This window comes from Sinocyclocheilus grahami, unplaced genomic scaffold, assembly GCF_001515645.1.
Source record: "Sinocyclocheilus grahami isolate Dianchi unplaced genomic scaffold, SAMN03320097.WGS_v1.1 scaffold82.1, whole genome shotgun sequence".
NCBI lineage: Eukaryota > Metazoa > Chordata > Actinopteri > Cypriniformes > Cyprinidae > Sinocyclocheilus > Sinocyclocheilus grahami.
In genome coordinates, this window is record NW_015505261.1 from 1,493,103 (window position 1) to 1,518,927 (window position 25,825).

At 34.6% G+C, this 25,825-nt stretch overlaps 1 protein-coding gene across 1 annotated transcript in view; it reads left to right on the forward strand.

Moving 5' to 3' along the window:
* Positions 1-25,825, forward strand: part of LOC107586499 (protein kinase C epsilon type-like) — a 101,199-nt gene that overhangs the window by 41,431 nt on the left and 33,943 nt on the right. The window contains exons 4-10 of the mRNA XM_016273893.1: positions 9,620-9,775; positions 9,923-9,983; positions 12,342-12,471; positions 13,289-13,431; positions 13,611-13,704; positions 15,123-15,337; positions 16,063-16,236. Coding sequence (XP_016129379.1) covers positions 9,620-9,775; positions 9,923-9,983; positions 12,342-12,471; positions 13,289-13,431; positions 13,611-13,704; positions 15,123-15,337; positions 16,063-16,236 — 973 coding nt within the window. The remainder of the gene's footprint in view (positions 1-9,619; positions 9,776-9,922; positions 9,984-12,341; positions 12,472-13,288; positions 13,432-13,610; positions 13,705-15,122; positions 15,338-16,062; positions 16,237-25,825) is intronic.

Sequence of the window (25,825 nt, forward strand, 5' to 3'; positions counted from 1 at the left end):
CAAAAGCTCATCATACGCAGGGCAGGAGGATTGGGAAGGCTCAACCTCAGCTTCTTTGCCCTCCTCAGACATTTCCTGCTTTTGCTGGGCCGAACCCAGCAGAGCAATGGCCCCTGGATCAGACAATGTTAATGAAATAACATCATCCTCCAGCGGCTCACTCTCGTCCACAGCCGACGATCGCAAGAGGGAAAACCCCTCTTCAAACTCATCGGCCAGATCCACCTGCGATCCCCACAAGCTCATTCTCCTCCGTGCCTCAGCAGCGGCGGGTCCTGTATCGCGGGAAGCGGATGGCTGCTCCTCTTTCCTCGAAAAAAAGAGAGACAAATGAGAGCGGAGATTTTTCATTGGAAAAACGCTCGCAGTGCACGCCGATTGCCCCCTCGGAAACATCGCATGCGTGCTCTTCGCCCAAACAAATAACGCATAGATCATGTGTGTCATCAGATGTTAAACAACGACAACACGGATGTACACATCCTCTAAACGCTTTGCTAGTACTCGCCATAATGATATGAATAGAGTTCGCTTCAAACAAAACAGTAAATGAAGACGAAGAAGAGGATGATGTGTTCTCCCGGTGCCTATTTATACTATAGTCGCACCGGTAGTGACGTCATGGCTGTCGCCGGCCAATGTGTTGTTGGTGTTTTTTCAATGTATGCTTCAGACACGGGTCACGACGAGGCATTCCCCATAGCGACCCCTAGAGGACGCAGTTCGAAGTTCCCATGAAAGGGAACCTAAAATGTTGCTACCATATTTTTTACGGTGAAGTTCTGGCAACCACAGCTGCCGGTATTTTACCATAAATGTCACCTAGTAAACCTAACCAATAGTGTTAACAAAAGCAAACAAGGCATAAAAACACATTTGCTGAAGCAACCATAACATTTTAGTTTACTTCTACTAGTTCTACAATGCTGTACCAGGTGAGCTAATGGGCAAGTTTACTTAATCAGAAAAGCCATACATATGGAGTTGCATATGCTTTTGTATTAGTTTACAAATCATGCACTATGGTAAAAGTGTTTTGAGGTCATAAGATAATATTTGGGACAGTAGAGGCATGTGTTTTTTTCCCAATGAGCCTATGTTGGAGAAGCCTAAAATTATATATCGATTATGAAATTACATAAAGATATACTTAAGTCCTTCTTAAGTGGGTCAAAAAAGCAAGTTCAACAATTGCATTTAATATGAATTTAAACTATAATACATTTACATTTAATTGTAAATACCATGCAATTAAGTGTCCAAAAACATTACATTCAGTTCACACTTAAGTATGTTCTTTTAAAGTATGTTATTTCTGTAATCGTTACTCTCTTTAAAAGTATGCCAAAGCGTACTTCTTTTTCACAAGGGAACTTAAGGCCATCTTTAGTCCCCAATGTGTGCATCTTGTTACTGTCAAATTGAACTAATAACCTTCATGCCAGATGACTAGTTAGCTAACTACCTGTCTTCTGCGCTTTAATACAACTCTTTTTACATCAATAGCTCTGTTTGTCATAGAAACTCACAAAACACTATGGAAGATGAGGTCAGAAAATATGAATCTCCTTCATACAGCTGTCCTTTACAAAACCATCCTCTGACTGTACTTTATAAAACTAGCTTTTCAGAGCCACACGCCTAGGAAAACTTTACTGTCGCACTGGCGTACCGGGAGCTGCGGCCAAGCATCAAAGCTAGAACAAATGTCATCAATGTGCATCTGGATGGAGTGTTTTGTTGCCAGAAAAACTCTCACTCTCCACCACTGTTGTCCTCAACCCATTTTTATTGTGTTATTTTTTACTTTAAACAGAAAGTTAGTTCCCATCTTGCAAGGACGTAGATTTATTGACATTAACTGAGAAGTTATAGTAAATATGCTAGAAGACCCCACTCATTAAACGAAATGCATTTATAACATGGATGAAGCAAGAACATGACAAAAGTGTTTAAAATGCATGTGCACAGTTTAGCTGATGCTAATAACTTGAATGATAAACTGATCAATTGAATCAGGTTTGAAACCTAACTAAATCTTTAAAAAAATGTGCTAAAGTTCTGAGAAATTACACATGTTAAAGCATGGGTACTGTGTACAAAAACTTGAGTGAAAGTAAAACTTTTCACTGTCCTTTTTTTTAAACTCATTTTTTACCTTTAGGTAATTATCCAAATCAAACTTTTTTTGTGGTAATATCATCTTTTTTGTTCTGCTGAAGGTTTGGAACAACATGAGAGTGAGTAAATAATGACAGGGTCATTGTTTGAGTCACCCATCACTTTATATTTTTAAGTAAAAAAAAATAAAAAATCTATCAGAAATTGACTGATGAAATCAAGAGACAGAGGGGATTTTCTTTTTACTGCACAAAGCAATCTGTTGATCTGTGAGTTCTGACTATATAAGGCTGTAGTACAAACCAGATTTTAAACTACAGCCAATATCCTGAAACCTGTTAAATGAAATTGTTAAATGCAAAATTCAGGCAGAGCTGATTTTCAAGTTTGACTCTTAAAGGGTTAGTTCACCCAAAAATGAAAATTAGACTGTGTTTTACTCACCCTCGAAGCATCCTAGGTGTATATGACTTTCTTTTTTCAGATGAATCCAGTCGGAGTTATATATTAAAAATGGTCCTGGCTATTCCAAGCTCTATCATTGCAGTCAGCGGGTGTTGCTGTTGAACAGTCCACAAGTCGTCAAATAAAGCTCATGCATCCATAATAAAACGTGCCTTACACGGCTCCGGGGGGCGGTGAATAAAGGCCTCCTGTAGCAAATCCATGCGCTTTTGTGCAGAAAATAGTATTCTGAAGAACAATATCCATATTACAAACGTAATAAACACTTTTCTCTCACTTCCGTTATCTATCATACGTGGAAGCCATTCCGGCAGATGTATGCGCAGCGCGCGTGCCTCTGAGATATGCTAGTCTCGTGAGTTTGTTTATAGTAGCAAAAGAAGCAAAGTTTCCTTACTTTAGCAAAGGAAAACGTCTCCAGGTTACGAATGGGATAGTTTTTGGGATAGTTCACCCAAAAATATAAATTCTGTCATTATTTACATTATTTTCCAAACCTGCATGCTGTTATTTCTGTGTGATCTTTCGATCAATGCAAATTCAGCTTTTTATTATTATTTTTGTCTCATGCAAGTTTTCTAAGACAAAATGTTAACCTGAGGGAGGGAAATTAATAACAAAACAGGACCACAATTGATTTCAGTAGTTAAACACAAAAATACTAACTACTCCTACTGTCATTAATACTATTTATAAATAAATTTTAAAAAGCCTCAGTAAATTCATTTATTTTGGTCCACAAAATTCTGAAGAAAAAAAAGTCCCTCAAGATCCTGATGTGACTGAATGATATTTTTGCTATTTTGATTTTCATTGAAAAACATCCACATATACGTTTGGACATGATGGTGAATAAATGATGACAGAACTTTAATTTTCACATGTTTCTTTAAGAGGGGAAATCTGATTTTATATGATCTTAAATCTTAAATCATCTGGTGGCAGTAGTTTGTCTGTGATGGATTATGGTTTGCTGAATGTGTGCCGAGCTCTTCTCACCCTCACTGAGTGTTAATGAGTGAGAGCTGATAAATGACCAGCCATATCCTACTGAGATAGTATGAGCCACCACATCTGTTTCTTTTCTCTCTCTCTCTCTGTCCCTCAGCAGGGAGGAGGATGTGGGTGATACATATGAGAGCGACTCACTTCAGTCTCCTGTGAGACTAGACAGACGCCGCTGGTCCATTGTCCTTAGATGGTGATTAGAACATGGCCAGCCCTGAAACCGCTGCACATATATTAATCATTTAGACTCAAACTCACTGCACAGTGTTTTTAAACATGAATCGTGTCACTCTTTAATATTCAAATACTTTAGTTTGATATGGGTTTATTTCCCAAAAAAAGTGTTAAAAGTGTCTCTCAACCCGTCCAGTTGTGTGGGACTACCTGTTATTTTTGACCAATGAGAGATCAGCATGGAATTTGATTTAAAAAACAGATTGTTTTTCTTTGTCTGTGTACTGTATGTAGTTTGATATACAATAGAAAGTAGAAGTCATGTGTGGCTTTATATATTGTCAGTTATGTAATCCCAGATGAAACATTTCCTAGTAAACATTAACTGTATATATAGTTATTCTACAGTTATGTAAATATGACTGTATTTTAATCCACATGGACTCAGGTTACTAGCTAAAGAATATACAAAAAAAATTCAGAAGAAACTGTATGTCTACTGAACTTAATTATTAGAGATTATTAACATCACATAAGAGCACTTACTAAAAGTAATCAGATTCCCCTAAATGTTAACTTTGCTCACCCAATTAAATATTTTGAGGAGTTTTTGCCGATATGAACAAACAGAACACTGGACTTCATTTAATAAGGCATAAACAAAAATCACACCTTGGTTGTTTGTGGTCAAAATAGACCGACCATAGGAAATGAATGATAATGGCCCTAAATTTAGGAGGGTTGGGCTGGTCGGGATGGTCCAAATATTGGTGAAAATTGCACAAGAGGTGGAGGCAGTGCCTCCGTCTCACTATGATTGGCCGGTTCACTAGTCAATGCAATAATGCCTGCCTATAATGTTCTCTTGATCAGTATGATTGGCTAATATTCCTGTCAATGGGATAATGCACCTTTCACGCTCACAACAGGATGGTAAATCAGTCTAAATGGGTCAGACTGCTGTAAATGGATGGGTTAATCACAGAGCACAGATAATACGTGACTTTTAGTCTTTTAGAGAGCAATCAGCTGTTTCTTTTTTCTGAATATTATTGTTGACTAATGGTCTGAAAAGGTGACTTAAAAGGATCGTTCGCCCAAAAATTTAAATTCTGTCATTAATTAATCACCCTCTTGTCGTTCCAAACCCATAAGACACAAATTAAGATATTTTTGAGGAAATCCGAGAGCTTTCTGAGCTTCCATAGACAGCAATGCAACTGAAATGTTCCAGAAAGGTACGTTGTTAAAATAGTCCATCAGTGGTTCAACCTTAATTTTATTAAGCTCCGAGAGTAAAACAGAAAAACAACTTCATTCAACAATTTCTTCTCTTCCTTGTCAGTCTTCAAGGCACATTCACAAAAGTACCGCGACACATGGTTATTGGAAGCAATATAAAAATAAACATTAAGATTTTAAAGGGTTACAATAATTATTATGTTCATCATTTTTGATCGCTAATTGTTTAGTCAGAACGGTAGAGGCCTGTTCTCCTTCATCTTCTCTTCTAGCTAGTTTTTGCTCTGTGCCACAGTGTCCAGCTCAGTTTCTTTTTCTGCTGGCAAAATAGCAAGAGCTTTCAAAAAACATATACAATGGCTTTATTAATAACAGGAGATGACCGTCGGCCTGCCAGTTTGGCACAACTTGCGTTGTCGTTTTGTGAGTCGGAGCCCAGCGTCTCTCCTTCTCTTTCTCTCAGGGCTGAGAAGTGTGATTGCAGCAGACGGATACATTGACATAAGGGAATACTCAGGAGTGATCACAGTTCTTATCCTCCACAGAGAGAAGGAAAAGAAGAGAGAGAAAGAGTGCAGTTCCTCCCCTGTGGCCTTGTTTCCTTTCCTAGTGAAAGCGTCTGACATTTCTTCAATATGGTGCCTTTGTCACAGTCGTGCCCCCCGGTTTATTGATCACTGCCTCTGCATGGCCCCTCATAACACTCAAACAGATGTACACACAGCTAATGGATTAGTTTGCTCAAAAATTAAATATTTGTATTTAATCTGACATATGGTGAGAAAATTATAACAAAGTAATTTTTGAGTGAACTGTTCCCTTATACTGTATGTACTATAAGGTCGGAAGAAAACCAACCGGCCTTCTCAACAATAGCGTCTAGGAGAGACTGGTGTTTTTTCTTAGGACATGTAGTTGAGTGATGTCAGGTAGTAGGCATATTTTCTGCATGCTGTTCTTTAGTTTTTGTTGTTTACTTTACTTGTTGTATACTGACAAATACTGCTCACATGGTTTTCTATATATGGTAACAAATACTCTTTCACAGGTATGTTTGTCATGATTAATCGTGTTTTCAGCATCTGTCGTCTCAATATGTGTGGATAAAAACTATTGTCATATTATATACACACAGAAACTAAATGATCGTAACATGTATGATTCATACATGTATACATGTTTTGAGGTGCAGGACCTTATTTGTCAAAAATAGAAATGCATGTGGTGTTTTCAGCATCTGTCGTCTCAATATGTGAGGACATGAACACATGCACTTCATCTCCAGAGCTGCTCTGAGAGTTACATCATGAGCATTTCATGGTTTCATTTGATAAATCTATATTGTCATATTATATACACACAGAAACTGAATGATCTTCATGATAACCCAACAAAATAAAAGTTTGGTTAAAAAAATACATTTCAGATTAATAATAGTCTTTTTTGAGGAATTTTTCATTCATTTCGTTAATTTTGAGGAGCAGCACCTTAATTGTCAAAAACAGAAATGTAATGTTTTGTTGTAAATTATATCTTAATTTGATCTCGTTGTAAGAGAATGTTTCAGTTCTTAACATTTTATAAATTAATTTCATTAGACACCATTTTTGTTGATACATTTGTCTTGAATCATACAGAATTTCAGAAAAATAAAATAAAATAAAATAAATTTCATGGGGCCCAAAATTAAAATGTATAAAAGTTCATTCATTCTTGAGGTCTAAAAACATGTGGAATGCATTTTTCCCCATTAGTGATATAAAATTAATATTGTGTATTGCATGATATGAAAAAATATATGTATTACGATAATATTTTGTCCATATCACCCAGTCTTACTTCATCTCATTTGAATCATTAGTAACCATTACAATAAGCTTATAGTTTTTGACATTAATTGACATGAACTAACAATGAACAATACTTATAAAGCATTAATTATTTCTTAGCTGATGTTAATCTCAGCATTTACTAATACATTTTATTACATGCTGTAAAATATGTTGAGTTGGTTAATACTTTAACTAATATTAACAAAATTAGGTCTTATTGTAAAGTGTAACTGAACCATTTTAAACATCTCTCAAAAGCACCATTTATAATAGTGGAAAATTTTGCACCCGAGTGAGTGAGTGAGTGAGTGCACAATGTTGAGTAATATTCTATTCTAATTCTATTCTTTAAAAAACTTGCCCCTTTTAGACTTGCACTCTATTCATTTACTAAGTGCTTGTTTTATAAAAAAACACTAAAACTAGCTTCTCTATTCTTTTTGTATTCTATTTGTTTTCTTTTATTTATTATACAATGAACAAAAAGCAAAAAAGGGCTCTAACACTAGCTTGCTCTATTCTTTTTCTATTCTATTTGTTTTCTTTTTATTTATTTTGTTGTTAAAAAAAATCTTGCTACGTGTATTGCGTTAGTTTAACTTAGACTCGTTATAGCACTTGCATATCATTGCTCTTTTGTTGATTTTGATTGCTTCCATTGTCCTCATTTGTAAGTCGCTTTGGATAAAAGCATCTGCTAAATGACTAAATGTAAATGTAATGTAATATATTGAATAATGGTTGAGAATGTGCATTTGTGTGTGTTTTTGCAGCAGGAAGCTGTGAGAATGAGGAGCGCGTGTTTCGTGAACGCATGCGTCCCAGGAAAAGGCAGGGAGCCGTCCGGAGGAGGGTGCATCAAGTCAACGGACACAAGTTGTACACACAGCTAATGGATTAGTTTGCTCAAAAATTAAATATTTGTATTTAATCTGACATATGGTGAGAAAATTATAACAAAGTAATTTTTGAGTGAACTGTTCCCTTATACTGTATGTACTATAAGGTCGGAAGAAAACCAACCGGCCTTCTCAACAATAGCGTCTAGGAGAGACTGGTGTTTTTTCTTAGGACATGTAGTTGAGTGATGTCAGGTAGTAGGCATATTTTCTGCATGCTGTTCTTTAGTTTTTGTTGTTTACTTTACTTGTTGTATACTGACAAATACTGCTCACATGGTTTTCTATATATGGTAACAAATACTCTTTCACAGGTATGTTTGTCATGATTAATCGTGTTTTCAGCATCTGTCGTCTCAATATGTGTGGATAAAAACTATTGTCATATTATATACACACAGAAACTAAATGATCGTAACATGTATGATTCATACATGTATACATGTTTTGAGGTGCAGGACCTTATTTGTCAAAAATAGAAATGCATGTGGTGTTTTCAGCATCTGTCGTCTCAATATGTGAGGACATGAACACATGCACTTCATCTCCAGAGCTGCTCTGAGAGTTACATCATGAGCATTTCATGGTTTCATTTGATAAATCTATATTGTCATATTATATACACACAGAAACTGAATGATCTTCATGATAACCCAACAAAATAAAAGTTTGGTTAAAAAAATACATTTCAGATTAATAATAGTCTTTTTTGAGGAATTTTTCATTCATTTCGTTAATTTTGAGGAGCAGCACCTTAATTGTCAAAAACAGAAATGTAATGTTTTGTTGTAAATTATATCTTAATTTGATCTCGTTGTAAGAGAATGTTTCAGTTCTTAACATTTTATAAATTAATTTCATTAGACACCATTTTTGTTGATACATTTGTCTTGAATCATACAGAATTTCAGAAAAATAAAATAAAATAAAATAAATTTCATGGGGCCCAAAATTAAAATGTATAAAAGTTCATTCATTCTTGAGGTCTAAAAACATGTGGAATGCATTTTTCCCCATTAGTGATATAAAATTAATATTGTGTATTGCATGATATGAAAAAATATATGTATTACGATAATATTTTGTCCATATCACCCAGTCTTACTTCATCTCATTTGAATCATTAGTAACCATTACAATAAGCTTATAGTTTTTGACATTAATTGACATGAACTAACAATGAACAATACTTATAAAGCATTAATTATTTCTTAGCTGATGTTAATCTCAGCATTTACTAATACATTTTATTACATGCTGTAAAATATGTTGAGTTGGTTAATACTTTAACTAATATTAACAAAATTAGGTCTTATTGTAAAGTGTAACTGAACCATTTTAAACATCTCTCAAAAGCACCATTTATAATAGTGGAAAATTTTGCACCCGAGTGAGTGAGTGAGTGAGTGCACAATGTTGAGTAATATTCTATTCTAATTCTATTCTTTAAAAAACTTGCCCCTTTTAGACTTGCACTCTATTCATTTACTAAGTGCTTGTTTTATAAAAAAACACTAAAACTAGCTTCTCTATTCTTTTTGTATTCTATTTGTTTTCTTTTATTTATTATACAATGAACAAAAAGCAAAAAAGGGCTCTAACACTAGCTTGCTCTATTCTTTTTCTATTCTATTTGTTTTCTTTTTATTTATTTTGTTGTTAAAAAAAATCTTGCTACGTGTATTGCGTTAGTTTAACTTAGACTCGTTATAGCACTTGCATATCATTGCTCTTTTGTTGATTTTGATTGCTTCCATTGTCCTCATTTGTAAGTCGCTTTGGATAAAAGCATCTGCTAAATGACTAAATGTAAATGTAATGTAATATATTGAATAATGGTTGAGAATGTGCATTTGTGTGTGTTTTTGCAGCAGGAAGCTGTGAGAATGAGGAGCGCGTGTTTCGTGAACGCATGCGTCCCAGGAAAAGGCAGGGAGCCGTCCGGAGGAGGGTGCATCAAGTCAACGGACACAAGTTCATGGCCACCTACCTGAGACAGCCCACCTACTGCTCGCACTGCCGTGACTTCATCTGGTGAGTCCCGCAGTGGCCGTCGCCTGGTATTTACAGCCCTGTAGCGTGCTGTTTGTACAGCTGTGTGCGTTGGTAAATCTGCATCTGAGTTTTGACAATGACATAACCAGTGTACACTGTCCCTCCTCACGGGTGGTTTACCCTCAGTGGGCTGCATTTCCATGGTAACTACAGGAAAAGCCCTGAGGCTCAGAGCAACAATATGAGCGTATTGAGTGCGTCTGGCCTCCTCCACACTGCGCAAGAACACCGCCATGCACAGGCACGCTGTGTCCCGCCTCTCTAGAGAACAGAGGAATATGGCTGTTTTAAAAAATAAGGTGCAGAGCTGATGTGTGGGACTAAAACTGAAAGACGAGCAGTGAATAACAACACACACATCACGAAATCTACAATTAATTAAAGGTTCACCCAAAAAAGGATATTTCCTAAAAATGTACTCACCCTCAGGCCATCCAAGAAGTAGATGACTTAGTTTATTCATTTGAAAAGATATGGAGAAATGTAGCACTGCATCACTTGCTCAGCAATGGATCCTCTGCAGTGAATGGGTGCCGTCAGAATGAGAGTCCAAACAGCTGATAAAAACATCACAATAATCCACAAGTCATCCACACCACTCCAGTCCATCAGTTCATGTCTTGTGAAGTGAAAAGCTGTGTGTTTGTAAAAAACAAATCCATCATTTTTAAACTGGCTAAAATACAAGTCCTCTCTCATTAATATTGCTTTCACCAGTGAAAAAGTCGTCTCATCTGAATCATGAGAGAAATATGCACATATCAAGCACAAGTGGAAAGTGGAAACAGTCCAAACTATAGTTCTGAACTAATATGTTGGTGGATTTTGATGTGAGAGGACAACGGGGGTAGACCTTTTCACTGGAGGAGGCATCACTATGGATTATGGAATCATATTTTGGACAAAATACATGATTTCAAGTAAAAATGCCTTAATGATGAATTTGGAAACATGCAGCTTTTTTTTTTTATTTCTCCATGTCATATGTTTTGTTCAACAGTTTAGACAATTTGTTAGCTCGTAAAAATGTTAGCTACTCTAAATCAAAAGCAACAAAACACATGTGAAACGTCATCCTCATCATGTAGCACTTTTCCATACACCAACAGTTCAAAGTGAATGCAGCCATTTATCTAACGTCACCATGATGACTCGTGCATTATTCTTCAAAGTTCTGTTTTCCACAGAATAAAATAACATCATGCATGTGCGTATTCTGCGTAAATAATAACAGTTGTTGTATTTTTTGATGAACTGTTCCACAAAATACATGATTTCAAGTAAAAATGCCTTAATGATGAATTTGGAAACATGCAGCTTTTTTTTTTCCAAAAGATGTTAACTGATGGACTGGAGTGGTGTGCATTACTTGTGGATTATTGTGATTTTTTTTATCAGCTGTTTGGACTCTCATTCTGACGGCACCCATTCACTGCAGAGGATCCATTGGTTATCAAGTGATGTAAGGCTAAATTTCTCCAAATCTGTTGGGAATGGGATGAGGAAACAAATTCATCTACATCTTGGATGACCTGAGGTTGAGTACATTCCATTTTGCATAATCAAGTTGGAAACACTTTGTCAATAAAATGCAATTGCTAACGTTAACAGATACAACTTTTTTTTTTTTACAAATTTTAAAATGCTGATAATGCTGTAAAATTAAGGTTCATTGTTATGTCATACTACTGAATGTAGTTGACTATATGTTAACAAATGAAAATATATTTAAAGTATTAGCATAATGTCTATAATGATAAAGTAGGAAGAGCACCTTTTTCAAGGTCACTTGCAAACACCAAATGCAAGTAAAAATTGGATGAGGCAAACAAAGCTATTCATTAGATGACTAATAACTTGAAATTGTCAGTTCAAAAGACAAACTTTCCTCAGTGGAATATGTACCATGCTACAGTACGTTTATGCATGACGCTCTCTCTCTCGCTCTCTCTCTTACATTTGGTGACAAATCACAGTGTCTTCATATTTACATCACAGAGAGACTCTTTCCTCATGTTCAAAAACATACAGGAGAACTGATCTCTCTTGCTTCTCTTCACAGGGGTGTATTAGGAAAGCAAGGGTATCAGTGCCAAGGTAGGCAAATACCATATTTCTCCATGTCATATGTTTTGTTCAACAGTTTAGACAAATTTGTACAGTGTCCCAACTTTTTTGGAATTGGGTTTGTAAACTAAATATTTCTCATCAAATTTATCCTAGAGTTACATGTGCTATCCACATACATTTTAAACAATGTATTTTTTTCTTTATTATTTTCAATATTAGGAAATATCCATTAAATCTCATGAGCTAAAGAGCAACACCTGAACTGGTGTGAAAAATTATACCATGTTTTTACTGTTATAAACAACATTACTGTGTAGTCTTTATCACATGGGTGTTAATACCCACAATTGTAAGATTATAATATTTATTTTATTTTATTTGGGGGGGGGGGATCTGAAGTGAACAGCTTCACTTGTTTTAAAATGCTTGCTAATGCTGCATAAACGTCTTCCTGATCCTCTATCGTCCCCTACAGGTGGGATCTCAGCGCTTCAGCGTCAATATGCCTCATAAATTCAGAATTCACAACTACAAAGTCCTGACCTTCTGTGACCACTGTGGCTCATTACTGTGGGGCCTGCTGAGGCAAGGGCTTCAGTGCAAAGGTGAGAGCGGCATTCTGGGAAATGTAGTTAAAGTGCTCTCCCAGGAAAAGCTTGAAATATCAGGGAAATTGAAATTAGTTGATAATTTCATGGAATTTGTATAGAATTTTCTGTGGTCAGTGCACGTTTCTTTAAAATATTTTTGTCGGCTGTATTTTTGAGTGCTTGTGTAAAACTGCCCATTAGTCTTATAGTTTATTATTTAATATATTAATTTAAAAAAATGGTAATATGCCCAGAAATATAACCCAGTGTTATTTTAGTATAATTTGGATTTTTTTATTTTTCAGCAGTTTTTATTATTATTTTAAATTTGGTTTTATAATTTTTGTTTTCGTTTTAATTTTTATACAAATTTTAGTAGTTTAATGTGTGGTTTCGTCCTTTTTATTATTTTTTTAAAATTGTTAAAAAATGTTTTTTCCAATTTTAGTAGTTTTAGTTATTTTAGTAAAGCAGCCTTAAATGAAAATGGGAAATGTTATCTTGGCAATTATCTGAAATAAGTTTAAGTTTTTTAATATATACTTTATTTTATTTCAGTTCAGTTCTGTTTTTAAAATGTATAAATATATACATTATATATATATATATATATATATATATAAAAAAGAAAAAAGTTACTTGAAATAAAATTAGCACTATAGTAGCAAAGTTAACAATAACAAATAACAAAGCACTATAGGTTTGGTTTTAGTTAACTATAATATCCCTGCTTTAACCCTGAATCTTCCAAGTTTCAAACATACTCACACTGACATGCATTGAAATACACTGTAAGTTCTCATGCCTTCTCGCTTCATTTTTCTGTCCTCAGTTTGTAAGATGAATGTGCACAAGCGTTGTGAAAGTAATGTAGCTCCTAACTGTGGGGTGGACGCCCGGGGCATCGCTAAGGTGCTGTCTGACCTCGGAGTCACTCCAGATAAACTCTCCGGCAGTGTCCAGAGGAGAAAAAAGGTGAGACTGAGAAGTCAAAAGCCTCCTCCATGCAGCTGTAGATAATAGGAAATACACTCTGATGATTACTAATGACATAATGGCCTTTACAGCGAGCAGCACTTAGGTACCTGATTAGGCCTCCTGAAACATAATGATGATTGAATGATGAAGATGATTTGTTCCTGTTTTTAACACAGATCTCTCAGGGTCCAGATCCGCAGCCCTTACCCATATCCCCGCAGTCAGAAGAGGATCGATCCAAATCTGCTCCCACATCACCATGTGACCAGGGTAAACACACACTCGGAGCTCTGCAGATGACTCTTGGGTTAAATACAATAATCTTGACTTGTCCTTAAAGTGATAGTCCAAACAAAAATGAAAATTCTGTCATTTACTCACCCTCATGTCAATTCTAAACCTGTAAGACTGACTTTCTTCTGCGAAACATAATAGATGATGTATAAAGTTAGTTAGAAAACAGATTTGGTTCCCATTGACTTCCATTGCATTTTTTGTCCAAAGGGTGGAAGTCAATGGGAATTCAATTCAAAGTCATTTCTTGAAAATATCTGCTCTTGTGTTCAGCAGAACAAAGAAACTCAAACAGGTTTGGAATGACATGAGGGTGAGTAAATGATGGCTGAATTATTAGTTTTGGTATGCTTTTAAAAATATAATGAACTTAATGTGGAATTCTATGGGGTCTTTGTACCAAAATGTGAAGCTTGTATTTTGTCATGCAGTGGCTTTGTATGACAAACAAACTGAATTTTTAATCAAATCAGCTGGCCAATGGTCTAAAACAGACATATTCTGTTTAAAAGCTACTACTTCTATGATATGATGCTTTATTATCATTTTGGAGCTTGACAGCATATCATTCACTTTGTTATATGGAAATGAACCGCTGAGATATTTGGCAAAAATTCTAATTTTGTGTTCAGTGGATGAAAAATGTCATGGTTTGACAACCAGTGCTTTACAGATATGTGATTTCTGATCTGATATTCATCACATGGCTATATACAGTAACTTTGGACAGGCGCGGTTAGTAAGTAGTTTTTTCGCACTAGTCAGTGGCTGTACATTATATTTCAAAAATTTAGAATAGGTAAGATTTTCTTTTTTATGTTTTGAAAGAAGTCAAGCAGCCAAGGCTGTATTGCTGTAATTTGATCAAAAATACAGTAACAATTTTAATATTGTGTAATATTATTAGTTTTAAGTAAGTGTTTGTATATTGTAATATATTTTAAAATGTATTTTTTTCCTGTGATGTCAAAGCTAAATTTTCATTACTCCAGTCTTTAGTGTCACATCTTCAGAAATCATTCTGATATGCTGATTTGCTGCTCAAAAAACATCTCATATTATTATTAAAGTTGAAAACGGCTATGCTTCGTAATATATTTTTGTAATGGAAAGTTCCAAAATAACAGCGTTTATTTGAAATAGAAATCTTTTGTAATATTACAAATGTCTTTACTGTCACTTTGGGTCAATTTAATGCATCCTTGCTAAATAACAGCATAAAGAAATCACACTTTCAAAACTGGTGCTGTACTTTTACACTTTTTTTATTACATGCATTACAGTAAACATATTTTTTGGTTGATTTTACAACTGAAGGAGGAGAAAAATGTGACTCAATATGGGGTCTCATAGTGTGTAATGCGATTTTTCACTTCTTGTTTTGTGATCTGCAGATTTAAAGGACCTGGAGAACATCAGAAAGGCACTTTCGTTTGACCATCGTGGCGAAGAGCTGAAGCCAGCCTCGTCCTCCTCTCTGACCGAGGGCCTGTCAGAGGAGACAGGGGAGGCCAGAGAGAACGGAGAGGTGAAGACGCTCCAGACCAAAAGGATGACGCTGGAAGAGTTCTCCTTCATCAAAGTGCTCGGGAAAGGCAGCTTTGGCAAGGTGGAGCTCTGTGCAATTCTGCCCTCTATTTTCTGCATTAAAGGGATAGTTCACCCAAAAATTTAAATTTTGTCATTAATTACTCACCCTCATGTCGTTCCAAACCCGCAAAACCTTCGTTAATCTTCAGAGCACAAATGAAGATATTTTTGATGAAATCCGAGAGATTTCTGACCCTCCATAGACAGCAATGTAACTACCACGTTCAAGGCTGAGAAAGGTAGTAAGGACATCGTTAAAATAGTCCATGTGACATCAGTGGTTCAACCGTAATGTTATGAAGCTACAAAAATACTTTTTTGTGCAAAGAAAAGAAAAAATTACTTTTGTCAGCGATTTCTGCTGTAACTGCCATTTGTCAGTCCAATTATATTAGTAGTATGTGTGTTTATTTTAGTTTCATTGATATACTATTATAGTTTTCAACATTTTGAATCAGTTTCATTTTTATATTTTCGGTTTTCATCATATCTTCTTCTCAAGTAGCTTCATAAAATTACGGTTGAACCACTGTTGCCACATGGACTATTTTAACGATGTCCTTACTATCTTTTTGGGCCATAAAACGTTTCAGTTGCGTTGCTGCCTATGGAGGGTCAGAAAGCTCTCTCATGTCGTTCCAAGGGTCAGAAACTATCCCTTTAAGTACCAGTTTTGTTTCCTGTCAGCAGTGTGAATATAGTTTGGTGTCGTTTGTTATAAAGGCCTGGTTGTCTTCTGTACAGGTGATGCTGGCAGAGTTAAGAGGCACTGATGAGGTGTATGCGGTGAAAGTGTTGAAGAAAGACGTCATCCTGCAGGACGATGATGTGGACTGCACTATGACTGAGAAACGCATTCTAGCACTGGCCAGAAAACACCCTTACTTGACCCAACTCTACTGCTGCTTTCAGACCAAGGTAAGAGACCGTGTTTCTGCTCTAGAGTCAGCTCATCCTCATTACAAACTCTTAAATAATGAGCAAAGTTAACAATGAAGGCAGTCACTACATAACAAGATATTCTGCCTATTTAGGAATTATGTTTTGCAGAATGCCACTAGATGGAGCTGTAATATTACATGATGTCAGGTATTCAGAAAGCAACTCTTGATTGTAGCTTTGATGCTCATTTGTCCCATTTTTGGAGATCGGACAGCAGTTTAGCTCTTTATCTGAAGAGGGCAAGATTGTGGCTTGGGGAATAACCACAAAAACAGGCCAATTAATCAGGGATGAATTTGAAATGTTTAGGCTTAAAATGTTACATTTGGATAGTCAGGTTTCCAGCTAACAAGGCTTTTAATTAAAATGAAAACCAGCCATAAAAACAGAAAGGTTCCTATATTGAAATGAGAACAATACAATAAATCTAAAGTAAACTGCTCAAATTAGCTGCTGTCATTTTGTGCGTTGAAATTGAATATGAATAAAAAAGAATACATATTTATCGATGTATTACCGTTTCTTCTTGTTATTAGAAGAACTATAAAAAGCACTTTAACCTACATGCACTTTTTTTCTTAAATTACCTCAAATAACTGACAGAAAAAAGACAAGCTCAAATACACAAAAATGCAATATAATCATTAAAAATACCAATCATCAATTAAATAAATATAAATATTTTGGATAGTCAGGTTTCCAGCTAAAATGCTTTTAATTCAAATGAAAATCAGCCATAAAAACAGAAATAGGTTGCTATATTGAAATGAGAATGATACAACATAACCTAAAATAAACTGCTAAAAAAAATCAGTCATAATTTTGCCTTGAAATAAATTGAAATAAAATATATGAATAACATGAATACATATTTATTGATGCACTCCCATTCCTTCTTATCAGAAGATCTATAAAAAGCACTTTAACTTACATGTACTTTGTTTTTCTTAAATGACCTAAAATAAAAAAGGTCAGATATAAAAAAATATAAGCCTAATTGTAATCACGAAAAATGTCAAACATACAACAATTAAATAAATATAAATGTAAAATAATTGATTTACCAAATAAAACCAGAGTAGTTAAATAAAAACATACAGATAAAAGTAATAAAGCCAACAACTAAAAAGCTATAATAATGTAACCCTTATCAAGTTATGTAATTTTACTGAATATAATATAAACATATTTCCTGATTTTATAATGATTTTCAGGTCAGGAAAAGTCATGGTCATTTTTATACTGACAATAAATTTATACAATTATGTTTAGCTCTGAAATATTTATGTAATTATTGTTCTTTGTGAATGTGTTCTACAATGTTGATTTTTACAAATCTCTATCCAATATCCAGTTATGGTGATTTAGTGAACAAAATGTGTGTGCACCCATTTCATAAGATACATCCGTCTCAGTCAGTTAAGTATTATAGATGGTAAATGAATTATTTATTGCAGTGACTCGTCATAATTCTGAATGTTCTTATCCATTCTGCAAACTGTTACTGGATCAGCCGAACCCTGCCGCTGATCACACACACACACACACACACACACACACACACTTGGTCAGGTTGTCTGTTCCCTGACACAGAAGGGCAAGCATCTGTTTGAAGGGAACATTTCTTTTATGGTCTATAATAAGCCCACATCAGATAAAGCCTCCGCATTAGGTCACCATTCTAATTCCCGTTCGGTCTCTCTCGGTCTGCTGGTGTGATAATTGTTTTAGATTTGCGGCCAGGCCTAACCTCACATGAACATCATGTTTATTTTCCTCCACTAAAACCTGGAGTCAGCCATCATGACGGCATCCTCCACTCCTCTAATTTATTTACTTCAGCAGTTTCCCCAAACAAGCGAAAAGAACATTGTGTCCTTTTCTGCGAACACGAGTGGGAGGAGGTGGGGAAGAGGGAGGAAAAGCCAGAGTGTAGGATGAAAGAAGGTTGAGAGGGTGGAGAAGATGACCTCTGAAAGCCCTTAACGACCTTAGCAGTGATGAGCTTTAACTCAAAGTGGCATTGAGGAATAGTCACCGTTATTTAATCACTTTATAGGGCGAGTAGAGCTGTGACAGAAAATGCTGGGGGAATGAGATCGGGAAACACATCTGCTGGATTCGTAATAATAGAGGAGCTGCTAATCCACAGCTACAGGTTTATTATAGGTATTTAACTCTAAACCTGAAACTAAAATTAAAAACATTTTTAAAAAAAAAACATTTTCATTACGTGAAACAAAATAAATGTTATCAGAAAAAAATGTATATAAATATATAAACTTTTTATTTCAGCTAGTTGCCAAAGCATTTCTTATTTTAATTTAGTGTAACTGAAACTGAAACTGAAATAAAAAATAATAAAAACAATATAGACATACTGTATGTACTGTATATACAAAACTATTAAAAATGACTTTGGCTTTAACATTTCCACCTTTATTTCTCAAAAAAGAAAAAAAAACAGAAAGACAGAAAAACAGCTCTTTATATACTATATAGGGTAAATTTTCAGAATGAATTCTATAATTAAACAGCCAACTTTAGGCTTTTCAGTCAAATTTAACATTGAAGCAATTATAATGGCTAAAAAATAATGAAACAGCAACAATGTAACCAAAAAGTAACATACAAAATAATCAAAAAAAATTTTTTTTTTTGGCAGCAGTAATTATTAACAGTTTACATTTGACAAAAATGTAACATAATTTGGGTTTTTGTTTGAACAACATGTCGAGATAATCCACATTTATGTTAATGAACCTTTGACTCAAAACCTTACAGTTGTGGAGATTATAGCCTTTTCACATCTCACTCCTGACAACTAACTCCTGTCCACCTTATTTTAAGAGCAGGTGAGGCTATTTGAAGGATGATATTTGGTATCATATTATTTCAATTCATTAATGTAATCATAAACACTTTGGTATATAGAGCAAGTAGTTTTAGCATTTACTGCACTTTGCTCTAGTCATTTACCTGTAGGAGGATATGCTTTTAATGTCCTGACATATAGCAGGAATACAATATATGAACAGTGTATCAGACTCATGCATGGCTGAAAATCGTGAAATAGTCATGTCATTTCCACTACATGATTTTTATGATGTTACAAAAGAAATATATTTCTAATAAATGCGGTTCTTTTAACATTTCCATTCATGAATGAATCCTGAGAAAAAAAAGTATCAGTTTCCATAAAAATATGAAGCAGCACAGCTGTGATAATAATATGAAATATTTCTTAAGCAGCAAATCAGCATATTAGAATGATTTCTGAAGGATCATGTGACTCTGAAGACTGGAGTAATGATGCTGGAAATTCAGCTTTGCATCACAGGAATAAATTACATTTTATAATAAATTCAAATAGAAAACATTTGACTGTGAAATTAATAATAAAACATTAGCATTAATTTACTAAGCAAAATAAGAAAAAAACAACAACATTAATTGTGTTTGTGTGTCTGTGTGTGTGTGTGTGTGTGTGTGTGTGATCTACAGTATTTAGAAAATGTAGTGTTTTAACCATGCTTAGACAATATAATTATTGGCATTTTTATCTGTAAACATTTTGACCTGAAGTTTGTTTTGGAGAGATTTGTTCTTGTGTTTATTTTGCACCAGAAGGCGGCGATTGCCATTAGCCTTAATGTGGTTCTGATGCTTATCGGGCATGATGTGTATTCCATATGCTGTTTGTTTTCTTTTCAACTCTCCCTCTCACACACACACACACACACACTTACTTCTTGCTTTGGCCCACTTGGACCAAATATTTTGCATTACAATATTTTGCTTATTACATATAATGACCAATGCAGCAACATCTGATGATCCATTATGTTAAATATATGAGGTAATTCTCTTAAATGTGAGGAAAATTCAACAAAGAAACAAAATGCAAGTCAGAAAATTGAGAAATTTTGGTCTGAAGTGTATAATAAATGATCTGTGGAGTATTTTGAGCTGAAATTTCACAGACACATTCTGGGGACACCAGAGACTTATATTACATATTGTAAAAAGGGGCATAATATATCTCCTTTAATTAAAATGAAAACCAGCCATAAAAACAGAAAGGTTCCTATATTGAAATGAGAACAATACAATAAATCTAAAGTAAACTGCTCAAATTAGCTGCTGTCATTTTGTGCGTTGAAATTGAATATGAATAAAAAAGAATACATATTTATCGATGTATTACCGTTTCTTCTTGTTATTAGAAGAACTATAAAAAGCACTTTAACCTACATGCACTTTTTTTCTTAAATTACCTCAAATAACTGACAGAAAAAAGACAAGCTCAAATACACAAAAATGCAATATAATCATTAAAAATACCAATCATCAATTAAATAAATATAAATATTTTGGATAGTCAGGTTTCCAGCTAAAATGCTTTTAATTCAAATGAAAATCAGCCATAAAAACAGAAATAGGTTGCTATATTGAAATGAGAATGATACAACATAACCTAAAATAAACTGCTAAAAAAAATCAGTCATAATTTTGCCTTGAAATAAATTGAAATAAAATATATGAATAACATGAATACATATTTATTGATGCACTCCCATTCCTTCTTATCAGAAGATCTATAAAAAGCACTTTAACTTACATGTACTTTGTTTTTCTTAAATGACCTAAAATAAAAAAGGTCAGATATAAAAAAATATAAGCCTAATTGTAATCACGAAAAATGTCAAACATACAACAATTAAATAAATATAAATGTAAAATAATTGATTTACCAAATAAAACCAGAGTAGTTAAATAAAAACATACAGATAAAAGTAATAAAGCCAACAACTAAAAAGCTATAATAATGTAACCCTTATCAAGTTATGTAATTTTACTGAATATAATATAAACATATTTCCTGATTTTATAATGATTTTCAGGTCAGGAAAAGTCATGGTCATTTTTATACTGACAATAAATTTATACAATTATGTTTAGCTCTGAAATATTTATGTAATTATTGTTCTTTGTGAATGTGTTCTACAATGTTGATTTTTACAAATCTCTATCCAATATCCAGTTATGGTGATTTAGTGAACAAAATGTGTGTGCACCCATTTCATAAGATACATCCGTCTCAGTCAGTTAAGTATTATAGATGGTAAATGAATTATTTATTGCAGTGACTCGTCATAATTCTGAATGTTCTTATCCATTCTGCAAACTGTTACTGGATCAGCCGAACCCTGCCGCTGATCACACACACACACACACACACACACACACACACACTTGGTCAGGTTGTCTGTTCCCTGACACAGAAGGGCAAGCATCTGTTTGAAGGGAACATTTCTTTTATGGTCTATAATAAGCCCACATCAGATAAAGCCTCCGCATTAGGTCACCATTCTAATTCCCGTTCGGTCTCTCTCGGTCTGCTGGTGTGATAATTGTTTTAGATTTGCGGCCAGGCCTAACCTCACATGAACATCATGTTTATTTTCCTCCACTAAAACCTGGAGTCAGCCATCATGACGGCATCCTCCACTCCTCTAATTTATTTACTTCAGCAGTTTCCCCAAACAAGCGAAAAGAACATTGTGTCCTTTTCTGCGAACACGAGTGGGAGGAGGTGGGGAAGAGGGAGGAAAAGCCAGAGTGTAGGATGAAAGAAGGTTGAGAGGGTGGAGAAGATGACCTCTGAAAGCCCTTAACGACCTTAGCAGTGATGAGCTTTAACTCAAAGTGACATTGAGGAATAGTCACCGTTATTTAATCACTTTATAGGGCGAGTAGAGCTGTGACAGAAAATGCTGGGGGAATGAGATCGGGAAACACATCTGCTGGATTCGTAATAATAGAGGAGCTGCTAATCCACAGCTACAGGTTTATTATAGGTATTTAACTCTAAACCTGAAACTAAAATTAAAAACATTTTTAAAAAAAAAACATTTTCATTACGTGAAACAAAATAAATGTTATCAGAAAAAAATGTATATAAATATATAAACTTTTTATTTCAGCTAGTTGCCAAAGCATTTCTTATTTTAATTTAGTGTAACTGAAACTGAAACTGAAATAAAAAATAATAAAAACAATATAGACATACTGTATGTACTGTATATACAAAACTATTAAAAATGACTTTGGCTTTAACATTTCCACCTTTATTTCTCAAAAAAGAAAAAAAAACAGAAAGACAGAAAAACAGCTCTTTATATACTATATAGGGTAAATTTTCAGAATGAATTCTATAATTAAACAGCCAACTTTAGGCTTTTCAGTCAAATTTAACATTGAAGCAATTATAATGGCTAAAAAATAATGAAACAGCAACAATGTAACCAAAAAGTAACATACAAAATAATCAAAAAAAATTTTTTTTTTTGGCAGCAGTAATTATTAACAGTTTACATTTGACAAAAATGTAACATAATTTGGGTTTTTGTTTGAACAACATGTCGAGATAATCCACATTTATGTTAATGAACCTTTGACTCAAAACCTTACAGTTGTGGAGATTATAGCCTTTTCACATCTCACTCCTGACAACTAACTCCTGTCCACCTTATTTTAAGAGCAGGTGAGGCTATTTGAAGGATGATATTTGGTATCATATTATTTCAATTCATTAATGTAATCATAAACACTTTGGTATATAGAGCAAGTAGTTTTAGCATTTACTGCACTTTGCTCTAGTCATTTACCTGTAGGAGGATATGCTTTTAATGTCCTGACATATAGCAGGAATACAATATATGAACAGTGTATCAGACTCATGCATGGCTGAAAATCGTGAAATAGTCATGTCATTTCCACTACATGATTTTTATGATGTTACAAAAGAAATATATTTCTAATAAATGCGGTTCTTTTAACATTTCCATTCATGAATGAATCCTGAGAAAAAAAAGTATCAGTTTCCATAAAAATATGAAGCAGCACAGCTGTGATAATAATATGAAATATTTCTTAAGCAGCAAATCAGCATATTAGAATGATTTCTGAAGGATCATGTGACTCTGAAGACTGGAGTAATGATGCTGGAAATTCAGCTTTGCATCACAGGAATAAATTACATTTTATAATAAATTCAAATAGAAAACATTTGACTGTGAAATTAATAATAAAACATTAGCATTAATTTACTAAGCAAAATAAGAAAAAAACAACAACATTAATTGTTTTTGTGTGTCTGTGTGTGTGTGTGTGTGTGTGTGTGTGATCTACAGTATTTAGAAAATGTAGTGTTTTAACCATGCTTAGACAATATAATTATTGGCATTTTTATCTGTAAACATTTTGACCTGAAGTTTGTTTTGGAGAGATTTGTTCTTGTGTTTATTTTGCACCAGAAGGCGGCGATTGCCATTAGCCTTAATGTGGTTCTGATGCTTATCGGGCATGATGTGTATTCCATATGCTGTTTGTTTTCTTTTCAACTCTCCCTCTCACACACACACACACACACACTTACTTCTTGCTTTGGCCCACTTGGACCAAATATTTTGCATTACAATATTTTGCTTATTACATATAATGACCAATGCAGCAACATCTGATGATCCATTATGTTAAATATATGAGGTAATTCTCTTAAATGTGAGGAAAATTCAACAAAGAAACAAAATGCAAGTCAGAAAATTGAGAAATTTTGGTCTGAAGTGTACATTTATAGCCCTAATGATCGCAGATTAAGTAAAGATTTTATTTATCCGCAGATTTGGTTTTGGACACTGATTACACACTTGCGGTCTGTAGCATTTTGCGATTAATCAGATCTTGAACTGAATGAATGCAGGTGTGTGTTCCTTTCTTTTTCTTTTCTTTTTTTCTTGTTTTCTCTCATCAGCTCTTTGTTGCCTCACACGTAGCATGGCAGGCTGACCTCTTGTTGACATGCTCCGTTTCTCGCTCCATTTCGTGTTCCCTCAATGCCTAATTTGCTATCAGGCACTGCTGAGGACGCCTTTGCCCGGACTTGCTCTGCCTCTCACCCTCAGAAACAGCCTCAGCATCAGCAGGGCCGAGGTCCTGCGCTGATCCCCGCTTATGTAACCCTATGATTGACTTTCCCCATAGATACTCTTTAACCCATCGCTTCCAATGCTCAATGAAATTATTTGATGTGTATATCGAACCAAGTAAAAGAGTGCAATAAAAATTAACTACTATGTAGTAAAGTAAAGCATGTTTAAATCTATAGCATATTTAATTTACAGTGCTTTACGTAAGCATTATATACTATTGTTTAAAAGTTTGGGGTTGGTAAGATTTTTTTATGTTTTTGAACAAAGTCTCATAAAGGCTGTGTATATTGTGAACTATTTTTACAATTTAAGATACCTGTTTTCTATTTGAATATATTATAAACTATAATTTATTCCTGTGATGCAAAGCTGAATTTTCAGCATGTGTGTGGGTAAACGGGTGCAGTGACTTGGACCAACACAAACACAATGGACCAACACCCGCAGATGACATTGCACCCCAAATCATCACAGATTGTGGAAACTTAACACTGGACTTTAAGCAACTTGGGCTATGAGCTTCTCCACCCTTCCTCTAGACTCTAGGACCTTGGTTTCCAAATGAAATGCAAAACTTGCTCTCATCTGAAAAGAGGATTTTGGACCACTGGGCAACAGTCCAGTTTTTCTTCTCCTTAGTCCAGGTAAGACGCCTCTGTTGTCTGTGGTTCAGGAGTGGCTTAACAAGAGGAATATGACAACTGTAGCCAAATTCCTTGACATGTCTGTGTGTGGTGGCTCTTGATGCCTTGACCCCTGCCTCAGTCCATTCCTTGTGAAGTTCTCTCAAATTCTTTGATCGATTTTGCTTGACAATCCTCATAAGGCTGCGGTTCTCTCGGTTGGTTGTTTTCTTTAAACTTTTTAAAAATCTTTTTCTTCCACACTTTTTCCTTCCACTCAACTTTCTGTTAACATGCTTGGATACAGCACTCTGTGAACAGCCAGCTTCTTTGGCAATGAATGTTTGTGGCTTACCCTCCTTGTGAAGGGTGTCAATGATTGTCTTCTGGACAACTGTCAGATCAGCAGTCTTCCCCATGATTGTGTAGCCTAGTGAACCAAACTGAGAGACCATTTTGAAGGCTCAGGAAACCTTTGTAGGTGTTTTGAGTTGATTAGCTGATTGGCATGTCACCATATTCTAATTTGTTGAGATAGTGAATTGGTGGGTTTTTGTTAAATGTGAGCCAAAATCATCACAATTAAAAGAACCAAAGACTTAAACTACTTCAGTCTGTGTGCATTGAATTTATTTAATACACAAGTTTCACAATTTGAGTTGAATTACTGAAATAAATGAACTTTTCCACGACATTCTAATTTATTGAGATGCACCTGTATATAGAAGGTGCACAGTATCATTCACACAAACACTAAACATCATCATGGTAACACACATTAAACTGAATAATGCAATAAACATTAATTTAACAACATTAGGTGTAACACACAACCCTAATATACAAAACAAAAACTGATAAGAAAAAACTAAGAAGAAACAGTTATTTCAACAACAAAAAAGTATCACATTTGAAATGTAAGGCAGGGAATTCTGGGAATGTCAATTT